We start from the raw sequence: 21,931 nt of genomic DNA, 5'->3' as shown, positions 1-21,931 counted from the left end.
TTGGAGCCCAAAAGTCCTTACTGAGGCCTTATTTTTAACCAAGCAATCTTGTCTTTCAGACCACAGCAGAGAAGTCTCCTGGGGCCTACTTCCTTCCTGAGTTTGCACTTTCCCCTCAGGGGAGTTTTCTGGAGGACACGACCGGGGAGCAGTTCCTCACTTATCGCTATGACGACCAGGTAAGAACCTCACTGGAGAGCCTATTTTTGGCTCTGCCATTTGCCAGTTGCAGGAAACAGTTTCTCAAAAATAGCTTCAAAATCTTTCTATTTCCTCCTCGGCACAACTAGTACAATAGACCGGTGACATCAGGAAGGACCCTGAAACCCCGGGCTGCCCACGCTTGCATGCAGCTTCCTGCACAGCGTATGGCTCCTGTTCTGGTTGTGGCATTGGCTTGAGAGACACGGTCTCTGATTTTCATTGGAAATATTTAAATATGAAAATAAATATTTAAATTTGTTCATTTTAGCTATTGCCAAATTCATCATGTAATTCTGAAATTATCTAAAAGTTCTGTTTTCTGATTAAGCTTTGCTTTCATTGCCCTCTGAGCTCTTATTTAATTTTTTTGACCAGTACCAAAACTTACCTTTTTCAAGCCCATTTTCCAGAAAGTAAAACAGATGCCTGTCTCTGTGTGAGTGTGCTTGTGTGCACATGGGTGTGTGTTTAAATCACTGCACAAAATCCCACTGGAGAACAAGACTTGAGCTTGGCTGGAATGCAGAGAGCAAAACTGCGCCCTTGGTACTATGCCTTCTCATTCTTCATTTACACTGATGTCTTGTTGTTGTTATTTAGTTGCTAAGTCATGTCCAACTCTTTTGTGGCCATTCAGACTGTAGCCCCTCAGGCTCCTCTGTCCATGGGGATTTCCTAGGCAAGAACGCTGGAGTGGGTTGCCATTTCCTTCTCCAGGGCATCTTTCTGACCCAGGGATTGAACCCGCGTCTCCCGCATTGGCAGGTGGATTATTTACCACTGATCCACCTGGGAAGTCATTTTCATAATATACACCTCAGTTAACGCTTTGGGCCTGGTTGCTAAGAGGGGCTAAACCATCAAGTTGCTTTCTGCCCTTTCTCCTGGATGGATTTTTAGAGACTCTATGATTTGTTGTTGTTCAGTCACTAAATCGTGACTTACTCTTTGCAACCCCATGGACTGCAGCACACCAGGCTTCCCTGTCTTTCATTGTCTCCTGGAGTTTGCTGAAACTTATGTCCACTGAGTCAGTGATGCCATCCAACCATCTCATCCTCTGTCGCCCCTTCTTCTCCTGTCCTCAGTCTTTCCCAGCATCAGGGTCTTTCCCAGTGAGTCAGCTCTTCATGTCGGATAGCCAAAGTGTTGGAGCTTCAGCTATGATTTATGTCTCCTTTTAATCGAGGAATTAATTATTTAATAGGTTTTCATAGGAAAGCTTCAGAGAAACTAATTGAGGAGCCAGTAAAGGCTAGAAGAGGATGTCTGGAAAATCACGAGCTTTGTGTTTTTTAATTAAAGAGTGGTTAATGCCTTCTCCAGCTCCTACAGATAAATTATATTTAATATCATAACAATATAAAAGCTATCTGAAGAGGAAAGTAAGCCCCTTCAGTCTTTCCAAAAAGCCTAAGGCAGACCTTAAAAGCATGTGGCACGCGGTGGAAATTCTGTCCTAGGACACAGTGTTCTGGAGGGCCCAGTGGATAGCCTGTGAAAACATTCTGTGTTGCTGCCACTGTGTTTCTTTTCACTGAAGGAACAAAGTCAAACTATAACAAGCCAATAATAGCACCTACCCTCTGCTATTAAAGGCAAAAAAAAAAAAAAAAAAGAGGCATTTGTACTAAACGAGGTGTATCTGTTGAATGAATCTCAAGAATGTAATCAACTAGAGAATTGTTAACCTATCAGCCCAAGCCTGGATCCTCTTTCCTCTTCATACTGAGTGTGCAAACTGCACTGTAATATCAGAGAAAAGTTAGATAAAATATTCCTCAGTTTGAAAACTTCCCCCTTCCTGCAACATACCATCAAATGTGACAAAAAGTTAAGAACATAGACTCAGGAGTCAGACTGCTCTGGGTTTGAATTTCAGTTCTGATATTTTACTTGCTGTGTGACTTTGGACAAGTTACTTCACTTCTCTGTGCCTTAGTTTTGTCATCTGTGAGATATATGATGGTATTGGTCAACCTCACGGAAATGTTTTAAGAATTAAAGGAGATAATTCAGGTAATTCCTATGTCTGTCTGCACAGGTTCTGATGCATAAAAGTACTTCATGTAGCTATTGTTATTGCTAGTAATATTATTTATGAAGATTCAATTCGGAGAATGTCAGATACTCTTATGGAAAAGAAAAGGAAGAAGCATACTCTCCATTCATATCAAGGGTCTGCACACAATATGTTAAATTCACTGTTTATTAAAAGTATAACATACATATAGTAAATGACACCCATATCTGAAGTGTAGAAGTTGACCAGTTTTTAAATATCTTTATGCCTGTGTAACTATCACCCAGATCCAGCAATTAAACATTCCCCCACCCTAGGAAGCTCCATGGACCCCTTCTGGTCAATATCTGTCACCCAGGAAGTAATCACTAGTCTGACTTCTATCACTGTAATAGATTCATTTTGGTTTTTATTTTATTTTTTCTGTTTTTTTTTTGAATTGGGATGTAATTGCCTTACAATGTTGTGTTAGTTTACACTGTACAGAAAAGTGAATCAGTCATATGTACACACGTGCGTGCATGCTCAGTTGCGTCAGTCATGTCCGACTCTTTGCAACCCCATGGACAGTAGCCCACCAGACTCCTCTGTCCATGGCATTCTCCAGGCAAGAATACCGGAGTGGGTTGCCATGCCCTCCTCCAGGGGAGCTTCCTGACCCAGGGATTGAACCTGAGTCTCCTGTGTCTCCGGCATTGCAGGTGGATTCTTGGCCGCTGAGCCACCAGGGAAGCTCTACATATACGTATACTCCCTCTTTTTTGGATTTCCTTCCCATTTAGGTCACTACAGAGCACTGAGTACAGTTCCCTGTGCTAAACAGTAGGTTCTCATTAGTTATCTATTTAATATGTAGTATCAACAGTATATGTATGTCAATCCCAATCTACCAATTTATTTCACACTCCTCTTTTCCCACTTGATGTCCATTTGTTTGTTTTCCATGTCTCTGTCTCTATTTGTGCCCTGCAAAGAGGTTTATCCATCCCATTTTTCTAGATGTATATGTTAATATACAATATTTGTCTTTCTCTTTCTGACTTATAACTTGACTCTGTATGATAGACTCTAGGTCCATCCATGTCTCTACAAATGACCCAGCTTTGATGGGATCATACAGCACGCACTCATCTGTGTTCAACTTCTTTCCCACATTATGATATCTGAGAGATACAACCAGGTTGCTGGATCCGATGTAGTTCAGGTTTTAATGTCTTACCTTGTGCTATCTGCAACCAACTGTCTCATCTCGGAGCAGGTGGCAGCATATTGCGTGGCAGGCATCATCGCTCCTACACAGAAATCCCCAGGTCGTCTCTCAGAGGTTTTCAGGGCAGCCATCCCACTGTCCCAGCAGCCTGAAGCCAGAGTGACAAAGTGCTTATGCTGTGGAGGCTGCTGTTTGCTTCCTGAAGTTGCGGGTCAGGACTGGGTTCACCAGGAGCTTCCGCCTGTCGAATACTCATTTGATCAAATGGGAAGTGGGCAGACAGTGTGCAGATACTTGCTGTCTTCGATGACCCTGTAGGACTTTTTAAAGTACTTGATTCTGGTGTATTTTCATGACGACCTTCAGGTCACTCTTCCAATGTTCCCTGGATTAGATGTCTGGAAAACTAAGAGCCCCGAGGCCAGTAAAGCCCAGCTGTGATGTAGGGTGTGTTTAATGAGTCACATAAAAAGCGCACTATGGGTTATAAGGGGCCTGGGGCAGCTTCTAGTGAAGTATGCCATCCTAAAGCCAACTGGTAGCCATGCATTTTGGTGCAGGCAGGACTAGTCAGGCAGCCTTTGTCTTGCTTCTGCCACTGATTGGCTTCTAATTTAACAAAGTCATTCAGCATCTTTGGACCTCAGAGTCCTCATTTTTTTTAAAAAGGAATATTTTTGGCTGTGCTGGGTATTTGTTGGTGTGCGGGCTTTTCTTTAGTTGCCATGAGTAGGGGCTGCTCTCTAGGTGCGGTACCCAGCCTTCTCATTGCGGTGGCTTCTTGTTGCAGAGCACTGGGCTCTAGGGCTCTGGCTCAGCAGTTGTGGTGCATGGGCTTAGTTGCCCCGTGGCATGTGGGATCTTCCTGAACCAGGGATGGAACCCATGTCTCCTGCATTGGCAGGCGGATTCTTTACTATTGAGCCACCAGGGAAGCCCCCTCATTTGTTTTGAAAAACAAAGTGACTGTATTTCATGTTCCAAACTCCTTCCTGTCCTAAATAGTCTACTTTTCAAAACTACAGAAATATTCTACGTTGCAGAGTGTTAATTGGATCATGCTGATGATCAAGGCAGTCATGCCAGCGATGCAGTAAACTATTACTTAGAGAATCATAGGATTTTATAGCTGGTGGAGCCTTTTCTCAAATGCCGCATTTCAAGAGTCAAGGAAACAGACACTCTGAACATGCAAATGACTTACTCAAGGACACCCAGATGGTTATGTGAAAAAACTGAAACTTACATTCTAAACTTTAGGCTGTCCCACTCTGAGATACACCCAGCTGCTTCTCTTGGAAGAATCATGTCAAAAATTATCTCTTTTCCTAAAAATCCCAATTTGACTGTTATAGTGGGCTTCCCTGGTGGCTCAATCAGTAAAGAATTCACCTGCAATGCAGAAGACCTGAGTTTGATCCCTGGGTTGGGAAGATCCCCTGGAGAAGAAAATGACAACCTACTGCAGTATTCTTGCCTGGGAAATCCCATGGACAGAGGAGCCTGGTGGTCTACAGTCCATGGAGTTGTAAGAGTTGGACACCACTTAGCAGCTAAATCACCACCACTATTACAGTGAATAGGGCTTTGGAGACCTTAGCAGATCCAAGGGAATAATTTCAAATTCATGAGCTGCTTCATGAGCTCATTCTTAACTCCTTGAGAATTTGGAATTAACTGTTTGTTGTTCAGTTGCTGAGTCGTGTCTGACTCTTTGTAACCTCATGGACTGCAGCACGTCAGGCTTCCCTGTCCTTCACTGTCTCCTGGAGTTTGCTCAGACTGATGTCCATCAAGTCGGTGATGCCACCTCACCATCTCATCCTCTCTTGTCCCCTTCTCCTCCTGCCCTCAATTTTCCCCAGAACCAGGGTCTTTTCCACCTGATGCTCTTGGCATCAGGTGGCCAAAGTATTGGAGCTTAATTAACCTAGAGTAAGTTTTAATGTGAGCTTATGGACATTTGGGAGAGAACCACCTGGATTTTGTGTTGCAGAGGCCCTTTATATTTTGTTGGTTTTGTGGCTTCAAGGCATGTGGGATCTTAGCTTCCCCACCAGGGATAGAACCTGAACCCCCTGCATTGGAAGCATGGAGTCCTAACCACTGGGCAGCCAGAGAAGTCCCGTGCAGAGATCCTTTTATGCTTTTTATACCCAACGTCTCTTCTTTCCTGTCACCATCTGTCACTGACCGATCTGGTATTTATTTTGTCTCTTTCTGCCCACCTTTAAGTGGATTCAAGATTTTTTTTTTCAAGTTAAAATCACTGTCACCTATGCTCTCATCTACCATTGCTTTCAGTGACTACTTGATTTCCAAATTCTGCTTTTCTCCTGCTGCTTTTTCCTCCTCCTTTTAGCTCTTAAAGTCTGACTTCTAGCATCTCCTTCCTCCATACCCCCTCTCACCTTAGACAGCATTATTTTCAAGAATTTCTTTTCCTTTCCTGAAGTCAAATTCAGAGTTTGATCATTCTACATCTGTAAAACTCTAGGATTGTAAAATTCTCTGTTTGTCAAAAATCAGAATAACGTCATCATTAAGTTAACTCTTTGCCTACTTGTATGATTTCTTGTTGCAAAATGCTACTTCAGTTTGTATTTTCTTTACTATTTCCATCAGCAGAGAGGATGTGTGGCCCTGGGATTATAGAATGACAGAGTTGGAAGGAAGTTTAGGGATTCTGTTTTTTCAGGTGAGGAAGTGGAGCTCCAGAGAGGAACAGTGTCTTACCCAAGATCACACAGCCAAGAAGTAGCAAAGCCAAGTGTCTGTTTTTTGCCCTGCAGCTCAGTTAAGACATTTTTTACATCTAATCTGTGGGAAGGAAAAGTATGAGAGCAATGTTTGAATGAATTTTTAATATGCATCGTAACAATAACATGTTAATAATGAACTCTTTGTGGAGTCTTCTTTCTAAACTTCTAAATGTCTTTTTTCTTCAATGATTATGAACAAACTGAATTTTCATTTTGCTTGTTTGAGTATTGATTTATGTATTCTTCCTAAGGACAAGAAATCTGTTTGCTGCGAGTCCATCTTTCTCAAAGTAACTTCTTCTGAACTTTCCATGAATATCTTGGCCGGGAACTTCACTGTGGTTAAACTGTTGGCAGGCCTCAGAAATATCACTTGATGTTCCCAAGTTATTCATATAATAGTTTTTAACTTGGGAAGTATATACCAGCTTCTGAAGTTTCTCATGAAGGGAGATGGACACGACCCTTGAACCTATAGGACATTGCCAGTGTCTCTGGGGATCTAAATGGGCAGCTCACATGTTCTCTGCATAGGAGAGTTTTCTTTGTTGTTTCTGGCCTGTGTGTATAATGTTTTTAAGCAGCGAGCCATTTGAGTTTGAATAGTTCATTCCTTTGTTAGTGAGTAATCTTGGTCAAATGTAGTTAGGCTCCTTCAGTATTCCAAAGAGTTAGACCACGAGCTTGCTTTCTCTTTAGATTGATGCTAGAAGACAGGAACACATTAATTGGAATGACTTGTACTTGATTCCTAATTCAGGCACATTGCAGGTACATGAATACTGCACACGTAGTCGTATGTGCTGCTCTGATTCACTTTGGTATACGTGCACTCTGAATTTCGTTATCATGGAGTTTTTTTGCACATCAGCTCATTCTCAAGCATTAAAGAAAAAGATTGGTTAATGGAGAGTCAGTTGAGCTTTTGAACCATGCAGACATTTTCCTCTTCTAATGCTGTCTTCTTTGACTCATTTTTTGGGTACTGGGTAATTTTTCAAATTATGTTCATCAGGTGAGTTAAATGGTAGATACAAGCTGTTGAAGTTCCAAACAGTTCCCAGTGCAGCCCTTGCTGCTTGTGCCCAGATTTCTCCTCTCTCTGAGGTCTGAGCTGTTCCTGCCCAGGAGGTACTAGGTCTTCAAGCACTTTGAGACTAGGTTATTCTAATCGCTCTACTGTGTCACCCTCAATCCTTGGATGTCCACTGCCTCTTGGACTACCAAAAGATCATAAGTAGCCTTATAAGATTAATAATAAAACAAGGTAGTGTGTGATGAATGCAAAAGAAATTATAAAGGCAACAACATAGCAGAATGGAAAAACACATTGGAAGTCAGGAGATCTGAATTCTATCCAAATTCTGATATTCATCAGACCTATGACCTTGAATAAGTCACTTAAATCAGTAGCCTACAAAGTACTGCCTACAGGTCAAAACCTGCCCCACTCTTGAAAGGGAAGTCACTTAGTCATGTCCGACTCTTAGCGACCCCATGGACGGTAGCCTACCAGGCTCCGCGATCCATGGGATTTTCCAGGCAAGAATACTGGAGTGGGCTGCCATTTCCTTCTCCAGGGGATCTTCCCAACCCAGGGATCGAACCCGGGTCTCCTGCGTTGCAGACAGACGCTTTACCATCTGAGCCTTAAGTTTTTGTAAATAAAACTTTATTGGGACACACACACACACACACACACACACACACACACGAAAGCCATTGGGCTCCTCTTCTCTGCTACAAAATACAAGTTTCTTTTAAATGAATGTCAGGGTTCACAATCTACTGTGGTCTCTTCCACCTCAGGCAAAGCAATGTGAGTGGATTTTAGTGGTGTCTGCTGTCTTGGACCAAGGCAGGGCTAGGGCCAGGAAGCTAGCCTTTCGGGCTTGCTATGAGGATGGGGACTAAGTGGCAGGTAGAAGACTGGATGGAAGCATATTATTTCTTTCTCTTGTCAGGGAGGAAGAACAGAGATGGAGAGAGCTATAAGACAAAGGTGAGTGGATTCGCTGGCTGGGTGAGAGAGCCATGTCAGGCCAGAAAAGACTTTGCTGACTCTGCAAGCTGAAGTTGAAAGGGCTAGATGTCCAGGCAATAGTGGAATTTATACCCTATCATGAGGGATTTTAAGCATTATGTTTTGATTGGCTGATTTGGAGTTTGGAAATGTTGTTTTTGGTTGGGCAAGTCCTGGCCTACAGCACAAAAGTACAGGCATGGCTTGCAAAGAGGTTCTTGAGGGGCTAAGGCTCTGGGAGGTTTGGGTCATTCCATGGATGCTTTTGTCTGCTCGTGCTTGAGGCTGTGTCACTCTGGACAGTATTTCTTGGATGTGCACTTTGGGCAGCAGAGGTCTCTTGAGGGCTGTTCAGGTGGTAGGCGGGTGGTTCTGGCACGTGGATGCCCGAGACCAGTTGGAAAAGTACCTTGAAAGTGTCCACAGAGACTTCCCTGGTGGTCCAGTGGCTAAGACTCCATGTTGTCAATCGCTGGTTAGGGAACTAAGATCCCACATGCCACAACTAAGACCCAGCACAGCCAAATAAAGAAATCATAAATATCTTTAAAATTGTCTCTAGTGTTATTTTCTATCTAACCTTTTATGATACTTTTAATATAAGTCTCACGCCCACTTTTGTAGGGTGACCAACTGTCCCAGTTTTCTTGGGACTGAAATCATCCAGGCAAACTGGGATAGGTGGTCACTCAGCTTTCCAACCCAGACATTTCTGTGCACTGTTGGGCTGGAGTTGAGATCAGTGGACCTGAGCTTGAGGTGCTGCTGGCTACTGTGCTTGGTGGGTCATTCTAAGAGCCAGTGGGGAACAAGAGTGTAGCTCTTAGGGTGTCCCATCTGGACATTCTCTTGGCATTGTCTTGCAATAAATTTCCAGGCCTGGGTTTTTCGAGAGAGTAACATGGAAGCATATACCATGTGTAAAATAGATAACCATTGGGAATTCACTGTATGACTCAGGGAACTCAAACCAGGGTTCTATAACCACCTATACGGGTGGGAAGGGGTGGGAAGTGGGAGGGAAGTTAAAGGTGGAAGGGACACATGTATACCTATGGCTGACTCATGTTGATATATGGCAGAGGCCAGTGAAGCAATTTTCCTTTGATTAAAAATAAATAAGTTTGGGAAAAAAAGCCAAAACTTAAAAAAAAATTATTTATTTGTTTGGCTGTGTCAAGTCTTAGTTGTATCTCTCAGGCTCAGTAGTTGCTGCGCATGGGCTTGGTTGCCCTGTGGCAGGTGGGATCTTAGCTCCTTGACTAGGGATCGACCGTCCTCTGCATTGGCAGGTGGATTCTTAACCCCTGGACCACCAGGGAAGTCTAAGTCTGGTTAAATGAAGCTTTTGTGTGTCCATTCATGTGGCTCTTCTCCATCTGTGTCTTTACACAAATTGTCCCAGTTGCTTAGAACATCCTCCTCTGCTTCCTCCCCTCTCCCCAAATCCTTGTTCATCGATGCCAATTTGATCTCTGGGTTGGGAAGATCTCCTTGAGTAGGAAATGGCCCCCATTCCAGTATTCTTGCCTGGAGAATCCCATGGACAGAGGAGCGTGGCAGGCTACAGTCCATGGGGCTGCAAAGAGTGGTGAGCAAACACACACACACAGTTTCAAAGAAATCAAGATGTAGTCAGTATTAAGCATTCTGGTTTCACAGAAAATCAAATTATGAAAATAAATTTCAGAAACTTAGTAACAGAGGAAAAGGACAGGGTAATAAAATTGATGAGAAGAAGATGGTAGCTATGTTATACAGATCTCAGAGAGCTAACTTATTAATATGTACTCACAAATGACAGAAGAGATTGAGTGGAAGAGAAGAAGAAATTAAATAAATGCTATAAGTCACTTTTGATTTACTAAAAGATTTTGTGAAGAAAATCCACAAATATCGCTAATATATGTGTTAATTATATTGCATTCTGATCTTTTAAAAAAGTGAGAAGCAGCATCTTAGAATTTAGGAAATGCAAATGTAGAAAAAGTAGCATATGGAGATGAATGTAGCCCAAGTTCTCGGAATCTAAATAATCCAAATAAACATTAGGACAAGATGTTTTTAAGACAAAAAGTATAAACTCTTGGACATTTAAAAATATTCTCCTAAAGCAATTATTGGCCAAAGAGGACATGAGAAATATAATTACACACTTTGTAGGAAATAACCAAAAAGAGAATACTGTATCAAAAAATCATAATTAACTACAATCTATACTGAGAGGTAAACTTATAGTCTCAAATACTTTCAGTAAATGTACACATTTACTGTATTCAACATGTGGTATAGAACAGTCGGTTAACTATTTAGAGAAAGTTAATTTAAAGTCTTTTCCATATGCCAAAATAAATTCCATATGGATTGAAGAGTTAAATAAAAATTAAACCATAAAAACATAATAAGACTGTAAAAGTAAATGTTTCTCAAATTTCTAATGGAGAAACTTAGAATGAATGGAAAATAGAGTGTATTGGTAGGTTTGACTATTAGGAAGGCTTAAAAATGTATATTTACTGAAAATCATTCAAATGAAAAGTTAAAGGAAAATAAAATATACAAATTATGTTAAAATGCTGTGTAAAATACTTTGTAAGAAAAAGTAAAGAAAATAGTAAAGGAAAATAATTTATTCTTCTAAAAGGAAAGCAAAAAACCTGTTAACTCATGTGGAAAAACCCCATTTTACTTGTAATCAATAAAATGTAAATCCAAGCAATGACCAAATAACATCCCCCTCAACTTTACTTTAAAAAAGGAAAACTATGAAAACCTTGTGCTGGCAACTGTGACACAAAAGGTTAGGCTGTGATGCTATTGAATAATAACACGTGCAATGCTTTTTGATAAGCAGTTTTGTAATCTTTATTCGGAGCCTTAAAAATATGTTTACTTTTAGCCAACTTATGTCTTTTCTGGGAATTAGTCAAGGGAATATTTTAAGTTTTTTTTAAAGTTTTATGCAAAATACATTGATCTCATCATTATTCATAATATGTGACAACCAGGAACAATTTAAATATTAAACCATAAGGAAATGGTTGAATAAATTATGGGATTTCTAACATGGACCATTACAAAATTTTTATTATATGTGCACTTTCAAAATAGCATGGGAAACATTAACATCATATCCATAGATTGTAAGATTGGGTCACAAAATCATAGAAGTCTCCAGTTTTTTTCATATGTGGACAGAAAGAAAAACACCAAGAAATACCCCAAGCTGTTAACAGTGGTTATCTTTGGACTGCAGAATTATGGATGTTTAAAATTTTCTTTTAAGTATATTCTCTAGGCTTTCTACAGATGACTGTACAATACTTTGATCATTAAAACATGATAAATATTCTTTCTAAATAGTGAGGAAGGGTCACTCAGGGGGAGTGGCTAGCAATACTGGAATACTTTGAAGGGTGGGGGCAGTTTTAATAAATGGAAAAGATTAGAGAATGAATATATTCAAGACTCACACTGAATAAGCGACCACCAAGTTCTATGCCTTGTGGGTCATTTCTTTTCTTGTCTTTCTTTAAAGAACTTCACTAATAAGGCAGAAGACCTCACCTTTACTTTTGTCTTTTATGGAGAAACTTTATTTTCCTATGGAAACCTTTTCCTTTTTTCCACTTTACAGAGCACAGATGTCTGCAGGATTCAGCCTTGGGAGATGTTTATGTGCACGTGTTCAATTTCCCTTACATAAACCCACACGCATTGATTCCTTTCACCCTACATTTGGGTGAAATTCATACTGTAATGTGAACATGAATATCTATCTATTGATACAAATGCTAATCAATAAAGTGTTAGTTTGAAGCAGTAATTTGCAATACTCATTAAAGTTGTTCATGTTAAATCATTTAGTAGGATAATTTTGTGATGAAAAGCTTATTAAAAATTGATGCTGGACATGTTTGACCTTGGGAAGAGGACCTTCTGGAAATGTTCCCTTGCAGTAATGCTCAAAACCTGAGAACTTGCAGTCTGGTTTGGGAAAGATTTCCTTGAAAGTAAAACCCATCACTTTGGGTGATCCATCAACTTGAAAACAATCAGCAACATAAATATAAAAGGGAACAGGGGCACCATTTGGCTGTCAGATGCCCGCCCCCCCCCCGCCCCTGCCATCCCTCAGCTGAGCCATAACATGCTGAGATTAATTTTTCAGATTATGTCAGCAATGGAAACTCAGCATAAAAAATTCAAAAATAGTGTACTTCTCTGGATCTCAAATTGAAAAAGACCACCCAGGACTAGGCTTTTTGCATTAATTTCAGAGGGACAGAATTGTCAAAGAGAAGGTAATCTAGAGATGTGTTAGCTGACCTGTAGGTCCTAACTTTTTTCTTTACAAGATGGATAACACCATGGATATTCAATTGGCCAAAAAGTTTGTTCGGATTTTTCTGTAACATTTTGTGGAAAAACCTGAATGAACTCTTTGGCCAACCCAATAAAACTGACATTAAAAATCTGATGTTTAAAAATGATATGGAACATTTTAGAAGGTGCTAGGTCACTTATGGGTACTAATTACCCAGAGAAGGCACTAGTGATAAGACCAGGAGTACTGGTCACCTCTCTTGTCTTAAATGTGCTGTGTTCAGTCGCTCAGTTGTGTCTGACTCTTTGCAACCCTATGGACTATAGCCCGCCAGGCTCCTCTGTCCTGGGATTCTCCAGGCAAGAATACTGGAGTGGGTTGGCATTTCCTTCTCCAGAGGATCTTCCCAACCCAGAAATAGAACCTGCATCTCTTGCATCTCCTGCGTTGGCAGGTAGATTCTTTACGACTGAGTCACCTGGGAAGGAGGTTCCAAACTGATGAATTGTCCAGGTGGGAACTCCAGGAATAAAGCCTGCAGAGCTGAATCTGAAATGCCATCCATAGCCTGGAGTGTTGAACAGAGGACTGAGGCTAGAGAATCCTCCTTGGAGTGGTGCTGGGTCACTCTGTGTGGCAAAGGGGCAAGAATTGGGGCAGCATGTAGGGTGGAGATTGGGGTTTGAGAGACCATAGCTCAGTTTCACAACAAAGCCAAAACCATCCTTGAGGACTCAAAAGCTTAGTGCTTGGGAGCAGTTAACTTTTTATTTATTTATTTAAAAAATTTTATTATTGGAGTATAAATGTTTTACAATGTTGTGTTAGTTTTTGCTGTACAACAAAGTGAAATCAGCGATGTTTATACATATATTCCCTCTCTATTGAGCCTGCCTCCCACCTCCCATCCCACCCTTCTAGGTTATCACAAAACATGGAGCTGAGCTCCCTGTGTTATGCAGCAGGTTCCCATAGCTATTTATTTTACACATGGTAGTGTATCTATGTCATGTTCTCTGAAATGATGCTGAGCATCAAGAAGTTGTCAAGTTTATTTTCTAGGTCCCTAATTTAAAGACTTCAATGTATGCTTTCCATTTTAAAAGAGTTAAGCTAAAAATGCTACTCTGGAGGGCATCCTTCTTTATCTGGAAAATTACTCATTTCCCTAACGGTGTCAGATAATGAGTCATCTCTGTATATTTCATCCATCTAACAGATGCTTCCTTTATCAGATCAGAACATATGTATAAAAGTGGAAATTAAAGGGATGTGTTGGGATCCATGTTCTTCCTTAAAAATGGATTTTCTAAGAAAACTCTATTCCGTTTGAATAATGGGCAATCATATATATCAAGGTTGTAGCTTTTATCCTTAATAGTAAGTATAAATTACAGGAAATGCTGTAGAACTATATTAGAAGCTATGTAAACAATGTTCAGCTCTGTTTTAACCAGCTGATCATATTCCATAAAGCTGTTATTTTTTTTCCATTGGCATTTCATGGAATTTATTGAATTTTCCTCATTTGTGCTATGTTATCTTTCTACTTCTTAAATCAGATTGGATTTTCATCAGATCATCATGCATTCCTGTTTATCTTTCTTTGTGTGAAAGGGGTATGTTTCTTTAGAAACAGCCAGCTTAGGATACAGCATTTCTCTGGATGCAGTTGCTGTCAAACTGCAGTGAGCACAGGTAATGGATATTGTCATACATGATATTTGGTTCATTAGAGTCTGTCAAAATGAGTTGGGTAAGTTATGGCCCTTGGAAAGAGCACAATACTGCATTGTATTAGAGAAACACACTTTTAAGGCATTCCTGAACTGGCATTTATTATGACCTGCCACAGTATTTCCATTTTCAGCATTTCATTAAATTTGACCGTCTGGGTGTAATCACAAGAATGTAATGGGAAAGGTAATGTGAAATGTCTCCTTAAACCCTCCTAAACAAAAATGAACTAGATCTTTTATTCAATCCAACAAATTGATCACCTATGATACAGCAGCTCTTGGTGATAAAGCTAGTAACAAGACAGTTTCTGTTTTCAACTAGCTTGCAGCCCAGCAGGACAGACGAATGGTCAAAACTGATCCTAATGTGATGCTAGGCTGAAGGTGTTGATGGAAAGCAGAGAATTAGAGAGGAACGTTTTCTTCCTGGGGGTGAGGAACTTGGGTGTCTACACATTAGGTACTGACCTTGATGGGGAGAAACTGTGAGTCACAGCTTCTCAGCGTGATTGGAATTCTGAGCTGGTGCTAAGTTCATTGTCCTTTGGTGTTTTTGTGGGCTGCACACATATGCATGGAATTTAATGTCATTTTAACTCACAGAGAAAGTTTGTGGGTCTAGGGGTTTGGAAAATAACTTGCTCTGCAATAAGCTACATTTTAGCTCAAATCTTTCAAATGATTATGCCATACTCACTCTGCTTTGTCTGAAGGAAGCTGTCTCCCTGTCTGGAGACAATGGTGTTGAGTAAATTTACAGGGGGATGACTTTATTTAAAAAAAATCTCCTCTAGTTTGTTGACAGCACTCATGCTTCATAAAACAGGGTGCATGATCCTGAATTTCATATGAATAAAATTTATTAATTTTGATGTCTACTTTGAACGCTTTAGATCATTTATTTGGCTTACTGCCCAGTAAAAGCAGGAAAGTGACTCGGACATCAACCACAAGACGGCCCAGGGACCCCTTCTCACTGGATAGACATCTGGAATGGTATATGAGGAATAGACATTGCAGACATACATTTAATTAAAGGTTGGTGTTCAGACCGGAGGAAAGTGTGGTGAGCCTCCTAGCATAAAGGGAATAGTGAGTCTCTAAGACAAACATTGTTAATATTTTTTGTTTTATAATAATGCTTTACAGCTTAAAAGAGTGTAACTATAAAATATAGACTATGAACTCAAAACAATATTAAGTCCAAATAGTAATTTTTAATGGCAGCAATTTATGATGCATCTGTGTGGGTTCTTTCAAGCGGAAAAAGTCTTCAACACATATTTTACAGTTTTCAGGAAAAAAAAAAGAATTCTCTTTTGAGTTTTTGTGATCTGATTGTTTATAGCAATTGTAAGGATTTACTGGAGCTTCCCAGGTGGCTCAGTGATAAAGAACACCAATGTAGGAGACGCAGGTTCGATCCCTGGGTCGGGAAGATCTCCTGGAGGAGAAAATGATTGGTAACCCACTCCAATATTCTTGCCTGGGAAATTTCATGGACAGAGGAGCCTGATGGGCTGCCGTTCACAGGGTTCCAAAGAGTTGGACGTGACTTAGCGACTGAACAGGAGCACACAAGGAATTATTGAGTCACCTATTATGCTAATTTGGATTTGTAGACATTATTCTGTAATTAATGACATTGGCAAGAATCATAACCTAAAAAACAGCATTCTGTTAATTAAATTATTTTTCATCCTCAAGCTGTCTCTAAGTTGGTGTGGGCAAAACAAGATCAGAGCTAGGAAAGCTGGGGATGGGAGTCCAGGTTCCCTGGGCTTGCAGATGCTCATATAGTAGCTCCTTGATCAAATTGCTACAACTCTTCAGTGTCACAACACCTGTGTACCTGTTTTGTGGCAAGTTGCCTCTGCTCACTTATATGTGCCAGCTCAGGGATAGGTGTAGCCATTTCTGGGAGGAAGAGATGCTCAGTAAATAGATTCATGATTTATAGATATGAACACACCAAGGTACAAAGGAGTTAGAACATTTCTCTTCCAAACTGTGTAAGCACAAATCATTGTTGGAGCTAAGGAGAAAAGATTCTCCTTTTCAGATCCCAGAAAGCATCATGGGCAGCCTGGATAATTCTTATCTCACCTAGTGAATGATGGCTGCACGTGGTAGAAGTATCTTTTCTCCAACTTCTCCTCTGCTGGTAGGGAGGGAAGAGATGCCACGTTTGATAATGCAACTCTGATATGAAGTCCTCCAGCTTTTCTTTGAATGTCTCCAGAAAGTGGGGAACCTTTACTCCCTGCACTAGTTTTCTGATGTGTATTTTCTGAGCTTCACCCATAATTCTGTATATCTAGTGGAGAGTAATGGAGAAGGCAATGGCAATCCCAAGGACGGAGGAGCCTGGTAGGCTACAGTCCATGGTGTTGCTAAGAGTCGGACACGACTGAGCGACTTCACTTTCACTTTTCACTTTCATGCATTGGAGAAAGAAATGGCAACCCACTCCAGTGTTCTTGCCTGGAGAATCCCAGGGATGGGGGAGCCTGGTGGGCTGCTGTCTATGGGGTCGCACAGAGTCGGACACAACTGGCGTGACTTAGCAGTAGCAGTGGAGGGTAAAGGAGAAGGCAATGGCAATCCCGTGAACGGAGGAGCCTGGTGGGCTGCAGTCCATGGGGTCGCTAAGAGTCGGACACAACTGAGTGACTTCACTTTCACTTTTCACTTTTATGCATTGGAGAAGGAAATGGCACTCCACTGTTCTTGCCTGGAGAATCCCAGGGATGGGGGAGCCTGGTGGGCTGCTGTCTATGGGGTTGCACAGAGTCCCACACGACTGGTGCGACTTAGCAGCAGCAGCAGCAGTGGAGAGTAAAACTGTATCAGGCAGCCTCACTATGCAAATATTGCAGAATAAGAGTTTTTATTTTTTTAAAAATTATATGTAGTTTTAAACAAGGCAGCCTATAAAGAGATACAAAATCTAATATGAAATAACCCAGCAGTAGGTGACAAAGAAAAGACAAGAATAGGGGCATACGTTATAGCCAAAAAAAGGCTAAAATAAAATATGTTGTAGCCAGGAATAAGACTAAAATAGAAATGCACACTAGAGAGGTCTACATGCATACTACAGGATAGGAGGGGGTATATATTTAAATCCCAGCTTTCTAGAAACCAATTTGGAGGCATAAACCCAGCCAACTTAGAAGGATTAAACCCAATCAATTACCTAATTTATGGGGACCATAAGATAATATCCTAAGTGTTTCTCAGAAGCAAAAATATATTCCTTACTTTAAGATGGAAAAATCTACTGATTTTATTTTAAAAAGCAGGCTTTAGTCCACAAAGATGGAGATGTTTGATTTTGAAAATGAAACATTCCAATGTTGGGATTCTTTAACCTGCTTACCAGATTCATATGAATGATCATGTTCCAGAAGCTTCTCCCATTAAAAATCTTTTTATAAAATTTATAAAGACACTTCTGGGGTAAATGAAAAATTTTTCATAAACTAAAACATATGTATGATTTTTGCATCTCAGTAGCCTAAATGCTTGTTTGTTTGTATTTTGCTATTGAGCAATGTCTGTCAAAGTGAAAAGTGTGAGTCCCTCAGTCATGTCTGACTCTTTGAGACCTTATAGACTGTAGCCCATAAGGCTCCTCTGTCCATGTGATTTCCTAGGCAAAAGTACTAGAGTGGGTTGCCATTTCCTTCTCCAGGGGATCTTCCCAACCTAGGGATCGAACCTGGATCTTCTGCATCACAGGCAGATTCTTTACAGTCTGAGCAACCAGGAAGTCCAGCATTTGTCAAACCAGCTACCAAAGAACTCTCAGTAAATTAACTGAGTTTGAGATATTCACAATCTGCTGGCAACAAGAAGGAATCCTCACCTTTAAGACATACAGTAGAATTTGAAGGAGTCTTTGCCTAGACAGAGGTTTACCAATAAGGTTTGCAAGTGCCTCAGTTTCTTTGGGGCATGCTCAGTCACTAAGTCATGTCTGACTTTTTGCAACCCCATGGACTGTAGCCCACCAGATTCTTCTGTCCATGGGATTATCCAGAGAAGAGTACTGGAGTGGGTTGGCATTTCCTTCTCCAGGGGATCTTCCCGACCCAGGGGTCAAACCCTTGTCTCCTGCTTGGCAGGTGGATTCTTTATCACTGTGCCATCTGGAAAGCCCTCAGTCTCTTTTACTTTGATCTAATTACTTGGCAGAAGGGATATGGGGAAGCTATGCATATTGTGTGAACAAGGGAGAAATATTCCCTTTTGACTTGATCTACAATAGGCATCATAAGGACAGGAAGAAAAAAATTGACTACCTTTTATACTGCTAAGACACAAATGAGCAGTATTCTCAAAAATTTCCCTCAGGTTTATCTGACATATCATCTTGTGTAATAATCTAGAGTCCACAATAGGGGAAAGCAGTCCTTCCATTCTTTAGCAATCCTGCTGGGATTATATTGGATTAGTCCTGGCATTGAGGTCCTCCCAGTGATTAGCTGTACCATGAAAGATGTAGAATAGCTAATGATCAGATAGACAGTTATATTTTAAAAATTAGACCCCATATAAAAGCAGTACTGAAAGAAAGGTTTTGGTCTCAAAAGCAGGGAAGATTTAAAATAAAAATAACACATGCTCAACTCCAAAAGTGTAAAAGGTGATGTCAAGGTAACACAAAGGAAGTAAAGATAAGAACAAAAAAATGATAAAATAGAAGAGTAACATCCAAAAAACAATATACTTCATCAATATAGCTAAAAACGCTTCCTTTAAGAAAACCGGTTGAATACACTGACTTTTGAGAAGTCTGATTAAGCAAACACCCTCTTCCAACAACACAAGAGAAGACTCTACACATGGACATCACCAGATGGTCAACACCAAAATAAGATTGATTATATTCTTTGCAGCCAAAGATGGAGAAGCTCTATACAGTCAGCAAAAACAAGACCAGGAGCTGACTGTGGCTCAGATCATGAACTCCTTATTGCCAAATTCAGACTGAAATTGAAGAAAGTGGAGAAAACCACTAGACCATTCAGGTATGACTTAAATCAAATCCCTTATGACTATACAGTGGAAGTGAGAAATAGATTTAAGGGCCTAGATCTGATAGACAAGAGTGCCTGATGAACTATGGATGAAGGTTCGTGACATTGTAAAGGAGACAGGAATCAAGACCATCCCCAAGAAAAAGAAATGCAAAAAAGCAAAATGGCTATCTGAGGAGGCCTTACAAATAGCTGTGAAAAGACGGGAAGCAAAAAGCAAAGGAGAAAAGGAAAGATATACCCATTTGAATGCAGAGTTCCAAAGAAGAGGAAGGAGAGATAAGAAAGCCTTCCTCAGCGATCAATGCAAAGAAATAGAGGAAAACAACAGAATGGGAAAGACTAGAGATCTCTTCAAGAAAATTAGAGATACCAAGGGAACATTTCATGCAAAGATGGGCTCAATAAAGGACAGAAATGGTAGGGACCTAACAGAAGCAGAAGATATTAGGAAGAGGTGGCAAGAATACACAGAAGAACTGTACAAAAAAGATCTTCATGACCCAGATAATCACGATGGTGTGATCACTGACCTAGAGCCAGACATCCTGGAATGTGAAGTCAAGTGGGCCTTAGGAAGCATCACTATGAACGAAGCTAGTGGAGGTGATGGATTCCAGTTGAGTGATTTCAAATCCTGAAAGATGATGCTGTGAAAGTGCTACAGTCAATATGACAGCAAATATGGAAAACTCAGCAGTGGCCATAGGACTGGAAAAGCTCAGTTTTCATTCCAATCCCAAAGAAAGGCAATGCCAAAGACTGCTCAAACTACCGCACAGTTGCTCTCATCTCACACACTAGTTAAGTAATGCTCAAAATCCTCCAAGCCCAGCTTCAACGGAACCTGAATCATGAAATTCCAGATGTCCAAGCTGGATTTAGAAAAGGCAGAGGAACCAGAGATCAAATTGCCAACATCTGCTGGATCATGGAAAAAGCAAGAGAGTTCCAGAAAAGCATCTATTTCTGCTTTATTGACTGTGCCAAAGCCTTTGACTGTGTGGATCACAATAAACTGTGGAAAATTCTGAAAGAGATGGGAATACCAGACCACCTGACCTGTCTTGAGAAACCTGTATGCAGGTCAGGAAGCAACAGTTAGAACTGGACGTGGAACAACAGATTGGTTCCAAATCAGGAAACGAGTACATCAAGGCTGTATTTGTCACCCTGCTTATTTAACTTCTATGCAGAGTACATCATGAGAAACGCTGGGCTAGATGAAGCACAAGTTGGAATCAAGATTGCCAGAAGAAAGATCAATAACCTCAGATATGCAGATGATACCACCCTTATGGCAGAAAGTGAAGAAGAACTAAAGTATCTCTTGATGAAAGTGAAAGAGGAGAGTGGAAAAGTTGGCTTAAAGCTCAACATTCAGAAAACTAAGATCATGGCATCCAGTCCCATCACTTCATGGCAGATAGGTGGGGAAGCAGTGGAAACAGTGGCTGACTTTATTTTTCTGGGCTCCAAAATCACTGCAGATGGTGATTGCAGCCATGAAATTAAAAAACACTTACTCCTTGGAAGGAAAGTTGTGACCAACCTAGACAGCATATTAAAAAGCAGAGACATTACTTTGTCAACAAAGGTCCATCTAGTTAAGGCTATGGTTTTTCCAGTGGTCATGTATGGATGTGAGAGTTGGACTATAAAGAAATCTGAGCTCCGAAGAACTGACGCTTTTGAACTGTGGTGTTGGAGAAGACTCTTGAGAGTCCCTTGGACTACAAGGAGATCCAACCAGTCCATCCTTTAGGAGATCAGTCCTGGGGTGTTAATTGGAAGGACTGATGTTGAAACTGAAACTCCAATACTTTGGCCACCTGATGTGAAGAGCTGACTCATTGGAAAAGACCCTGATGCTGGCAAAGATTGAAGGCAGGAGGAGAAGGGGATAACAGAGGATGAGATGGTTGGATGGCATCATCGACTCAACGGACATGGGTTTGGGTGGACTCCGGGAGTTGGTGATGGACAGGGAGGCCTGGCGTGCTGTGGTTCATGGGGTTGCAAAGAGTCGGACGTGACTGAGCGACTGAACTGTACTGATTAAGGAATAAATAAGCCATAAATAATCAGAAACAGAGTGACAGCTATAGAAAGGATTATGAATTATGAGCAGTTACAATGTGTAATTTTATAACAAAATGGAAAAATTGAATACAGTGGATAGTTGTAAAATAAAACTTAAACTCCTAAAATAAAAAAGAAAGCATAAATAGAGCAGTAACCATTGGAAAAGTTGAAAAAACAGCCAGTTTCTGTTAATTAGAAAGCCATCAATGTATTATTCTATATGAATTCTAAGAATCATTTAAGGGAACATGTATTTCCTATGTAATACAAACTATTGTATAGTGTAGAAAGAGATGGAAAGCTTTCTAAAAGACTAGTATAATATTGACATATCAAAGAAAGCACAGAGAATGAAATTATACTTCAATTTCATGAACCAAAGTCTAAAATCCTAAATATTATTCAATGAAATCCAGGAAGTTTTTTTTAAAGGTTAATACATCATGACCAAATGTGGTTTTCCTAGGGATGAAAAAATAGTTTATACTTGTCATTATTAGATGAAAAATTTAG

The 21,931-nt window shown here is 40.5% G+C and overlaps 1 protein-coding gene across 6 annotated transcripts in view; it reads left to right on the top strand.

Moving 5' to 3' along the window:
- The window catches only part of ADAMTSL3 (ADAMTS like 3), a 381,778-nt gene that overhangs the window by 64,633 nt on the left and 295,214 nt on the right, over positions 1–21,931 (top strand). For all 6 annotated transcript variants that reach the window (XR_003507318.1, XM_027520883.1, XM_027520878.1 and 3 more), the window contains exon 3: positions 60–179. Coding sequence is in view for 5 of the 6 variants with exons in the window: in XM_027520883.1 (XP_027376684.1) it covers positions 60–179 (120 nt within the window). In the remaining variant the exon portion in view is untranslated. The remainder of the gene's footprint in view (positions 1–59; positions 180–21,931) is intronic.

The sequence above is a fragment of the Bos indicus x Bos taurus genome, chromosome 21 (genome assembly GCF_003369695.1).
Source record: "Bos indicus x Bos taurus breed Angus x Brahman F1 hybrid chromosome 21, Bos_hybrid_MaternalHap_v2.0, whole genome shotgun sequence".
In the NCBI taxonomy this organism is placed as follows: Eukaryota; Metazoa; Chordata; class Mammalia; order Artiodactyla; family Bovidae; genus Bos; species Bos indicus x Bos taurus.
Note: the sequence above shows the minus strand (reverse complement) of the source record. Positions and strands in the feature narration are given on the sequence as shown.